An 11,076-nucleotide genomic window follows, 5' to 3' on the forward strand; every position below is an offset into this window, starting at 1 on the left:
TGTAAGGTGGGGGGACACGGTGTGGGCACAGGGACAATGAGGGGACACGGTGTGGGGTACAGGGATGGTGAAGGGGACATGGTGTGGGTACAGGGATGGTGAGGGCACACTGTGGGCACAGGGACAATGAGGGGACACGGTGTGGCACAGGGACTGCGTCGGACATGGTGTGGGCATAAGGATGGTGTGGGACAAGGTGTGGGCACAGTGATGGTGTGGGACACAGATGTGCGCACAAGGATGATGTGGGACACGGTGTGGGCACAGGGATGGTGAGGGGGCACAGTGTTGGCACAGGGAAAATAAGGGAAGACAATGTGGGCACAGGGATGGTGAGGGGACATGATGTGGGCACAGGAACAATGAGGGTCCCATCCCAGTCTCATCCCACCCCTGCAGTCCCATCCCAATCCTATGCCATCCCACCCCTGAGGTCCCCACCCCTGGGGTGCCATCCCATCCCAACCCTGGGGTCCCATCCAGTCCCATCCCATCCCACCCCTGGGGTCCGATCCCATCCCTAGGGACCCATCCCACCCCTGGGGTCCAATCCAGTCCCATCCCACCCCTGGGGTCCCATCCCATCCCACGCCTGGGGACTCATCCCACCCCTGGGGTCGCATCCAATCCCAACCCTGGGGTCCCATCCCATCCCACCATTGGGGTCCCATAGCACCCCTGAAGTCCCATCCCACCCCTGGGGTCCCATCCCATCCCACCCCTGGGGTCCCATCCCACCCCACCCCTGGATACTCATCCCACCCCTGGGGTCCCATCCCATCCCACCCCTGGGGTCCCATCCCACCCCACCCCTGGATACTCATCCCACCCCTGGGGTCCCATCCCATCCCACCCCTGGGGTCCCATCCCACCCCTGGGGTCCCATCCCATCCTACCCCTGGGTCCAATCCAGTCCCATCCCATCCCATCCCACCCCTGGGGACCCATCCCACCCCTGGGGTCCCATCCCACCCCACCCCTTGGGACCCATCCCAACCCTAGGGTCCCATCCCAACCCATCCCATCCCACCCCTTGGGTCCCATCCTATCCTAACCCTGAGGTTCCATCCAGTCCCATCCCATCCCACCCCTTGGGTCCCATCCCATCCCACCCCTGGGGTCCCATCCCACCCCTGGGGTCCCATCCCACCCCTAAGTTCCCATCCCTGGGGTCCAATCCCAACCTCCGGGTCCCATCCCACCCCTGGCTCCCACCCCTGGGGTCGCATCCCACCCCTGGGGTCCCGTCCCAGTCTCATCCCACCCCTGGAGTCCCATCGTAGTCCCATCCCATCCCACCCCTGGGGTCCCATCCCACCCCACCCCTGGATACTCATCCCACCCCTGGGGTCCCATCCCATCCCACCCCTGGGGTCCCATCCCACCCCTGGGGTCCCATCCTATCTCACCCCTGGGGACTCATCCCACCCCTGGGGTCCCATCCCATCCTACCCCTGGGTCCAATCCAGTCCCATCCCATCCCACCCCTGGGGACCCATCCCACCCCTGGGGTCCCATCCCACCCCACCCCTTGGGACCCATCCCAACCCTAGGGTCCCATCCCAACCCATCCCATCCCACCCCTTGGGTCCCATCCTATCCCAACCCTGAGGTTCCATCCAGTCCCATTCCATCCCACCCCTTGGGTCCCATCCCATCCCACCCCTGGGGTCCCATCCCACCCCTGGGGTCCCATCCCACCCCTAAGTTCCCATCCCTGGGGTCCAATCCCAACCTCCGGGTCCCATCCCACCCCTGGCTCCCACCCCTGGGGTCGCATCCCACCCCTGGGGTCCCGGCCCAGTCTCATCCCACCCCTGGAGTCCCATCGCTGTCCTATCCCATCCCACATCTGAGGTCCCACCCCTGGGGTCCCATCTCATCCCAACCCTTGGGTCCAATCAAGTCCCATCCCATCCCATTCGATCCCAACCCTGGGGTCCCATCCCATTCCATCCCATCCCACCCTGGGGTCCCATCCCACCCCTGGGGTCCCATCCAGTCCCATCCCAATCCTGGGGTCCCATCCCATCCCTGAACTCCCATCCTTGGGGTCCCATCCCAACCTCAGGGTCCCCATCCCAGTGTCATCCCACCCCTGGAGTCCCATCCCAGTCCTATCCCATCCCACCTCTGAGGTCCCAACCCTCGGGTCCCATCCAGTCCTATCCCATCCCATCCCACCCCTGGAGTCCCATCCCATCCCAACCCTGGGGTGCCATCCAGTCCCATCCCAACCCTGGGGTCCCATCCCACCCGTGAAGTCCCATCTCTGGGGTCCCATCCCAACCTCAGGGTCCCATCCCAGTGTCATCCCACCCCTGGAGTCCCATCGTAGTCCTATCCCATCCCACCCCTGAGGTCCCACCCCTGGGGTCCCATCTCATCCCACCCCTGGGGTCCCATCCAGTCCCATCTCATCCCATTCCATCCCATCCCATTCCATCCCATCCCACCCCTGGGGTCCCATCCCATCCCACCCCTGGAGTCCCATCCCATCCCACCCCTGGGGACCCATCCCACTCCTGGGGGTCCCGTCCCAGCCCTTGGTGCCGCAGGGTACCGGTGGGGTTGCCAGGGTTGATGATGCACAGCACCCGTGGGCAGCAGTGCCGGCGGCCCTCGGCCAGCGCCCGCCGCAGCTCACTCAGCGCCAGTGCCCAGCAGCGTTCGTCGTCCAGGGAGTAGCCGAGCTGCACGGCCCCCAGCTCGGCGATGGTGGCCGAGTACAGCGGGTACTGCAGGATGGGCATCAGCACCCGCGTGCGAGAGGGCGCCCAGCCCGTCACCAGCAGCTTCAGGATTGTTTGAGGGCACAGGCATGGCATGATGGGGGGCGACGGGGGGCTGCGGACACGATGGGGGGGGACACGGGGATGGTGAGGGGAGAAGGGGGTGGTGCGGGGAGAAGGGGATGGTGAGAGGACACAATGGTGAGGGCACAGGGACGGGGAGGGGACACGGTGTGGGCACAGGGATGGTGTGGGGAACAGTGTGGGCATAGGGATTGTGAGGGGAGACGGGGATGGTGAGGGGACATGGGGCTGGTGAGGGGAGAAGGGGCTGGTGATGGGATACGGGGGTGGTGACGGGAGAAGGGGCTGGTGAGGGGACATGGGGATGGTGAGGGGGCACGCGACGGTGAGGGAGAAGGGAACGGTGAGGGGAGAATGGGACGGTGAGGGGACACTGGGGACGGTGAGGGGACACGGGAGTGGTGAGGGGAGAAGGGGTTTCTGAGGGGATATGGGGGGGGGGGTGAGGGAACATGGGGATGGTGAGGGGGCACGGCGACGGTGAGGGGACACGGGGGGTGGTGGGGGGAGAAAGGGGGTGGTGAGGGGAGAAGGGGCTGGTGAGGGGATACGGGGGGGGGTGAGGGGACATGGGGATGGTGAGGGGGCACGGCGACGGTGAGAGGAGAAGGGGACGGTGAGGGGACACGGGGGGGTGAGGGGATAAGGGGTTGGTGATAGGAGAAGGGGGGTGGTGAGGTGACATTGGGATGGTGAGGGGAGAAAGGGGTGGTGAGGGGAAACGGGGCTGGTGAGGGGACACAGGGGTTGTGAGGGGAGAAAGGGGTGCTGAGGGGACACGAGGTGTGTGAGGGGACACGGGGGTGGTGAGGGGAGAAGGGGATGGTCAGGGGACACGGGGGGTGGTGAGGGGAGACGGGAGTGGTGAGAGGAGAAGGGGATGTTGAGGGGACACGGGGATGGTGAGGGGACACCAGGATGGTGAGGGGAGAAGGGGATGGTGATGGGAGAAGGAGTTGCTGAGGGGACACGGGGGGGATGAGGGGACACGGGGAGGGTGAGGGGAGAAGGGGGTGGTGAGGGCAGAAGGGGGTGGTGAGGGGAGAAGGGGGTGGTGACGAGAGAAAGGGATGGTTTGGGGAGAAGGGGATGCTGAGGGGAGAAGGGGATGGTAAGGGGAGAAGGGGAAGGTGAGAAGACACGGGGAGGGTGAGGAGATACGGGGGTTGTGAGGAGAGAAGGGGGTGGTGATGGCAGAAGAGGTTTCTGAGGGGACACGGGGGCGGTGAGGGGACACGGGGGTGGTGACGGGAGAAGAGGTTTCTGAGAGGACACGGGGGGGGGGTGAAGGGATACAGGGGCGGTGAGGGGACATGGGAGTGGTGAGGGGAGAAGGAGTTGCTGAGGGGACATGGGGCTGGTGAGGGGACATGGGGGGGTGAGGGGAGAAGGAGTTGCTGAGGGGACATGGGGGCTGGTGAGTTGACACGGGGGGGGTGATTGGATAGGGGGGTGGTGAGGGGAGAAGGGGGTGGTGAGGGGACACGGGGGGGGTGAGGGGACACGGGGGTGGTGACGAGAGAAGGGGGGTGGTGATGGGACACGGGGAGGGTGAGGGGAGAAGGGGGTGGTGATGGGAGAAGGGGTTTCTGAGGGGATACATGGGGGGGTCAGGGGACACGGGGGCGGTGAGTGGACATGGGGGAGGTGAGGGGGACACGGGTGTGGTGATGGGACACGGGGACGGTGAGGGGACACGGAGGGGGTGAGGGGACACGTGGGTGGTGAGGGGAAAAGGCGATGGTGAGGGGACCAGGAGGTGGTGAGGGGACATGGGAGGGGGTGAGTGGACACGGGGACGGTGAGGGGAGAAAGGGATGGTAAGGGGACACGGGGGTGGTGAGGGGACACGGGGATGTTGAGGGGAGAATGGGATTGTGAGGGGACACGGGGGTGGTGAGGGTAGAAGGGGATGGTGAGGCGACACCGGTATGGTGAGAGGATAAGGGGATGGTGAGGGGAGAACGGGATGGTTAGGGGACACGGGGGTGGTGAGGGGAGAAGGGGATATTGAGGGGACATGGGGCTGGTGAGGGGAGAAGAGGATGGTGAGGGGAGAAGTGGATGGTGAGGGGAGAAGGGGATGGTGTGGGGACACGGGAATGGTGAGAGGAGAAGAAAAATGCTTTTCCCAAGTGCCTTCGGGTGACATGGGACGGTGAGGGTGGGGGGCACCCACAGGGGAGGGGGCACCCCAGGAGCACCCATGGGTGGGGAGGGGGTGGGGTGGCACAGGACACCCATCAGAGTCCAGAGATGTATAAAGAGAGTTATTAATTAGAAGCCCCTAATTATCAACCCAGATGCTGATTTCTCCTCGGGGTTGGGGGGGCCATGGAGGGGAAGGGGGGGGGTCCCCAAAGTGGAGGGTCTTCAAGGTGGGTGTCACAAGGAAGGGGGTCCCCAAAGTGGTGGGTGTCCCCAGGGGAGGGGTCCCCAAAGTGGGAGTTCTTAAGGTGGGAGGGGTCCCCAAAGTTGAGGGGGATGTCTCCAAGGTGGAAGGGGGGGGGGGGGGTCACTGAATGGGAGGGTGTCCTTAAGGTGAGGGGTCCCCAAAGTGGGAGTCCTTGAGGTGGGGGGGGTCCCCAAGGTGGGTGTCACTAAGGTGGGGGTGTCCCCAAAGTAGGGAGGGAGGGTCCCCAGGGTGAGAGGGGATCCCCAAGATGGGTGTCCCCAGGGGGAGGGGAGGTCCTCAAGGTGGGTCACCGAGGTGGGGGGGTCCCCAAGGCGCAGGGTGTCCCCAGGGTGAGGGGGGGTCCCCAAGGCGCAGGGGGTCCCCGAGGTGGATGTCACAGGGTGAGGGGGGTCCCGGGGTGGGGGGACCCCCAGCGCTACCTCCCAGCTCTGCTCACTGCCAGGCGTGGGGGGGAGGGGGCACAGGGGGAGAGTGGGGGGTGACACCGGTGTGTGGGGGGGTCCCCCAGGGCCGGGAGGGGTCCCCACTTCCTCTGTTCCCATTTAACCCTTTCCCCCCCTCAGCTTTTGTATTTCCCCTCTCCCTTTTCCCCCTTTTTCCCCTTTTTCCCCCTTTTTTTCCGTTTCAGCCTTTTATTTATTATGAAGCCGACTCCGAGCATCTCCCCGAGTCCCCCCCCCCGCGGCTGTGGGACCCTCCCCGCGCGTGGGCCGGGGGCGTGGGGGGGGGGGGGGGATCCAGATTGGGGGGAGGGGTCCAGAGGCACCACCCCCCCGCCCCTCCCCCCACGGCGTGTGAATAAAAAGCGTCTGGCTGGTGCTGCTCGTTCCCTCTGGAGCCCGTCAGTGGGGGGCTACGGGGGGCTATATGGGCTATGGGGGGCTATATGGGCTATAAGGGGGCTATGGGGGGCTGTAGGGGCTATGCTGAGGCTATGGGGGGCTACCAAGATACTATGGGGGCTATGAGGAGGCTATGGGGGGCTATGAAGGGTCTATGGGGGGCTATGAGGGGGATATGAGGAGGCTATGGGGGGCTATATGGGCTATAAGGAGGCTATGGGGGGCTATAGGGGCTATGAAGGGGTTATAGGGGATATGAAGGGGCTATATGGGCTATGGGGGGCTATATGGGCTATAAGGGGCTATAGGGGCTATGAGGATGCTATGGGGGCTATGGGAGCTATGAGGGGTTTATAGGGGCTATGAAGAGACTATGGGGGGCTATGAGGGGGCTATAGGGGCTATGGGGGGCTATGAAGGGGCTATAGGGACTATGAGAAGGCTATGGGGGGCTATGAAGGGGCTATAGGGACTATGAGAAGGCTATGGGGGGCTATGAGGAGGCTATAGGGGCTATGAGAAGGCTATGGGGGGATATATATGGTGTCTATAGGCTTTGGGGATGCCTATAGGGATATATGTGGGTGCCTACAGAGTTATGGGGGTGTCTGTATGGTCATGTGTGTGTCTATAGGGATACGTGTGTGTGTGTCAGTAGGGTTATGGGGGTGTCTATAGGGATATATGTGGGTGCCTATATGGTTATGGGGGATGCCTATAGGGATCTATGGGGGTGTCTATAGGGTTAAGGGGGTGTCTGTAAGGTTATGGGAGTGTCTCTAGGGGTATGTAGGAGTGTCAGTAGGGTTATGGGGGTGTCTGTAGGGATACATGTGGGTGTCTATAGGGTTAAGGGGGTGTCTGTATGAGTGTCAGTACAGTTATGGGATGTCTCTAGGGATATATGTGGGTGTCTATAGGGTTAAAGGGGTGTCTGTAAGGATCCGAGAGGATCCCCAACGGATCCTGGGCAGAACCCCCCAAAAAAGACCTCAACGGACCCAGGACAGAGGCTGGATGGATGCTGGATGGATCCCAACCGGATCCCAGCACAGAACCCAAACAGATCCTGGACAGTCTCCCCCAAAAAGACCTAAATGGACCCAGAGCAGAGGCTGGATGGATCCCAAATGGATCCCAGGCAACCTCCCCCTCCCCAAAAGGCTCTGAATAGACCCAGGATACAGCCTGGATGGATCCCAGCCCAGAGACAAAACAGATCCTGGACAACCCCCTCCCAAAAAGACCCTAAATGGACCCAGGACACAACCTGGATGGATCCCAGCCCAGAGACAAAACAGATCCTGCACAACCCCCGCCCCCCCAAAAAGACCCTAAATGGACCCAGGACACAACCTGGATGGATCCCAGCCCAGAGACAAAACAGATCCTGCACAACCCCCGCCCCCCCAAAAGACCCTAAATGGACCCAGGGCAGAGCCTGGATGGATCCCAGACAAACCCCCCCCTCCCCAAAAGGCTCTAAATGGACCCAGGACACAACCTGGATGGATCCCAGCCCAGAGACAAAACGGATCCTGGACAAAACCCCCATGAAAAGACTGTAAATGGACCCAGGGCAGAGCCTGGATGGCCCCTGGATGGATCCCAGATGGCCCCTGGATGGATCCCAGCCAGATCCCATTTGGCCCTTGCACCTGCTTTGGGATTTTGAGGCTTTTCCCCTTTTTTTCTGCAGCTTTTCCTGGATGACACCAAAGTGAAGAACTTCATCACTTGCTTCAAAGGTACTGGGATCCCCCCAAAAGCCCCCCAAATCCTCCCCCTCAAAAATGACCCCTCAAAATGCCCCCAAAAACCAAAATCCTCCCAAAATTATCCCCCAGATCCTCTCTGACCCCTTCCAAAGACCCAAATCCCACCCTAAAACCCCCACAAATAAGCCTCCCAAATCCCCCCAAAAAACCAAACCCCAACTCCCCCCGACCTCAAAAGCCCCCAAATCCCAACAATCCCCCTCAAATCCCCCCAGAGCATCCCAAAACCTCCCAAATCCCCCCCAAAAAGCCTCCAAATTCTCTCCAACCCCCCAAAAAATGTCAAAATCCACCCAAACCCCCCAAAATATCCCCCCAAACAATCCCCAAAGTCTCCAAATCCCCTCAAATCACCCCAAAAAACACAAAAGCCCCCCAGAAACCCCCAAATCCTCTCCAGCCCCCCCAAAATAAATCCCCCGAAAATCCCCAAAGCCCCCAAATCCCCCCCAAAAAACCCCAAATCCCCTCCAACTCTCTCCAAAAGCAATCAAAATCCCCCCAACCCCCCCAAATCTCCTCAGAACCCCTCCAAAAAACCAAATCACCCCAAAATCCCTCCTCCCCATCACCATTCAGTAGCGTTTTAGCCTTAATTAGGGTCTTTAATTAGAGGCTCATCTTTATTTGGGGTCTCATCTGTATTGGGGGGGCTGTGGAGTGGGGAGAAGATACTCTCATCCCCTTCATGGCCTTCGTAGGTGCCAAAACATCCTCCTCTCAACCTAATTTGCATATTAATCACCACCTTAATTAACCACTTCCTGCCCTTAATTGCTCCCAGGCACTTGGTAACACTGATCCCTACTCACCCCCCCCCCCCCCCCCAACCTCCCTCAGCCCCTTCAAATCGCTTTCCCATTAAGGAACACCCCCCTTTCTCCGGTGTTAATTAGGGGAGGGTTAATTAACGAGGGTGTGAGGTTAATTAACGTTGCCTTCCTCACTCACCTGGAGCTGAACCCCGGCAGCCTCTATGGGAGGGTTCATTATGGAGAATTGGGGGTTAGTTAGGAGGGTTGGGGTTAATTAAGAGCACTGGGGGTTAATTGTGGGAAGGGGTTATCCCAGCAGACGTTGCCTTTCTCATCTTCTTCTTCCTCACCCTCCCTTAGAATCGCAGTGGTTGTTTTGAGGGGGTTAACCATGGGGGGACTGGGGGTTAGTTAGGGGCGTTGGAGGTTAATTAGGGGGATTGGAGGTTAATTAGGAGCACAGGGAGTTAATTCAGGGAAGGGGTTAATGATGGTTTATCCCAGCAGACGTTGCCTTCCTCCTCCTCATCTTCTTCCTCACCCTCCCTTAGAACCGCAGTTGTTCCAAGTGGGTTAATCATGGGGACACTGGGGGTTAGTTAGGGGGGCTGGAGGTTAATTAGGAGGGTTGGAGGTTAATTAGGAGCACACGGAGTTAATTGTGGGAAGGGGTTAATGATGGTTTATCCCAGCAGACGTTGCCTTCCTCCTCCTCTTCTTCCTCACCCTCCCTTCGCAGCCCCGCAGCGGCCGTTCCCAGCGGGCTAACCACGAGCGGCGATGCGGCTTAATTAAAAGGGGGGGCTGTTAATTAAGGAGAGGCGCGGGTTAATGAGGGTCCATCCCGGCAGACGTGACCTTCCTCACGTTCTTCTTCACGCGGCTGGAGCGGAACCGCAGCGGCCGCTACGAGCGCGAATTCCCGTTCGTGTCCCGCTGCGGCGCGGAGCGCAACCTCCTGCGCTGCGAGCACAGACCCATCGTCTTCACCCGCCTCCTGCCCCCGGACGCCTCCTCCTCAGCCTCCTCCTCCTCCCGCCGCGCCGTGCTGTCGTTCTGCGGCGGCGGGGAGCGGCTGGCCGTGCCGTTCCGGCCCGAGGCGCTGGTGATGCTGCCGGAGAACGGGCGCTTGTACCACCCGGCGCCGGGCCGGGCGGGGGGGCGCGGGGCCGGTGCGCTCGGCGCTGGCTCTGGAGTGGGGGTCCCGCTTGGAGTACGAGCAGGGGCCGGAGCAGCCCCCGACTCACTTTTGGTGGGAGGGGAAGAGGTATCGGCTCACGGGGGAGCTGGTGCAGCTGCTGCGGGGAGGGGAAGGTGCGGGGGAGGCGGAGAGCGGCGGAGCCGCGGGGCGGGGGTGAGGCTTGGAGGGGGTGGGAAGGGGCATTGCATGGCCCCGGGCGAGGAGGAGGAGGAGGAGGAGGCAGAGCTGGTGCTCAGCCACACCGTGTGGCTGATGCTGTGGTGAGGTGAGCGTTGCTGGTGCCAGGGATGTGGGTGTTGTGTGTGGGTCCCCCCACTGTGATATTAAAGGTCTCTGGCAATTGAAATGAGCCTAGAGGTGATGGGTGCCACTGCAGCAGTGTGGGTGCAGCTGTGGAGAGGTTGGTGCTGCTATGGTGAGGTTGGTGCAGCTGTGGTGGGTGACACACGGTGCTACTGCCACAGTGTGGGTGTCCCCACGGGTGCTGCCACGCTGACAGTGTTGCTGCCACACTGGGTGCCACTGTGGTGATGTTGGCTGGTGTGTAGAGGGAAGGGAGGTTCTTCAGAGGGATGTGGCCATGGGCTGAGGTTGCCCGAGGGCAAGGAGCCAGCAGCGTGCCCAAGGGGGCAAGAAGGCCAGTGGCAGCCTGGCTGGGCTGAGCAGTGGGGTGGCAGCAGCCCCAGGGCTGTGCTCAGTGCTGGGCCCCTCACTCACTGCCACAGGGACACTGAGGGGCTGCAGGGAGAGAAGATGCACTGGGAAGCTCTGGGCTAAATGAGGGTACCTGAGGCAAAGGTTCAGTCTGCAGAGAACGAGGCTCAGAGGAGACCTGATCACTCTGACTCCCTGGCTGTGGCTGAGAGGGTCGGTCTCTGCTCCCAAGTTAAAAGCTACAGGCCAAGAGGAAAGGGGCTCAGGGTGCCCCAGGGGAGGTTGAGGCTGGAGCTGAGGCAGAACTGTTTCCCTGAGAGGGGTGTCAGCCCCTGTGCCAGGCTGCCCAGGGAGCTGGGGGAGTGCCCAGCCCTGGAGGGGTCCCAGAGCCGTGGGGCTGAGGTGCTTGAGGGCCGTGGCTCAGTGGTGCCTGTGGCACTGTGGGGTCAGGGTTGGACTCCAGCAGCTCAAAGGGCTTTTCCATCTGTAATGATTCTCTGGTCAGTGCCCTGTGTGCCAGAACAGCAGCCAGCTCTCTCCTTGGTCCATTAAAAGCAGAAGAGCTCCATCCCCTCCGCTGAGCTCTGCCACTTCCTCCTGCCAAGCATCCCAGG

General features: G+C 61.5%; 1 protein-coding gene across 1 annotated transcript; it reads left to right on the forward strand.

Annotated features, from left to right (window-relative positions):
* Nucleotides 1-4,454: 4,454 nt before the first annotated feature.
* On the forward strand, nt 4,455-9,965 carry LOC133629040 (UPF0598 protein C8orf82 homolog). Its single transcript, XM_062019660.1, is given in 5 exon segments — nt 4,455-4,463; nt 5,861-5,919; nt 7,776-7,822; nt 9,459-9,763; nt 9,765-9,965. Coding segments are annotated over 5 exon segments (621 nt in total).
* Nucleotides 9,966-11,076: the final 1,111 nt, after the last annotated feature.

This window comes from Colius striatus, unplaced genomic scaffold (assembly GCF_028858725.1).
Source record: "Colius striatus isolate bColStr4 unplaced genomic scaffold, bColStr4.1.hap1 scaffold_101, whole genome shotgun sequence".
Lineage (NCBI taxonomy): Eukaryota > Metazoa > Chordata > Aves > Coliiformes > Coliidae > Colius > Colius striatus.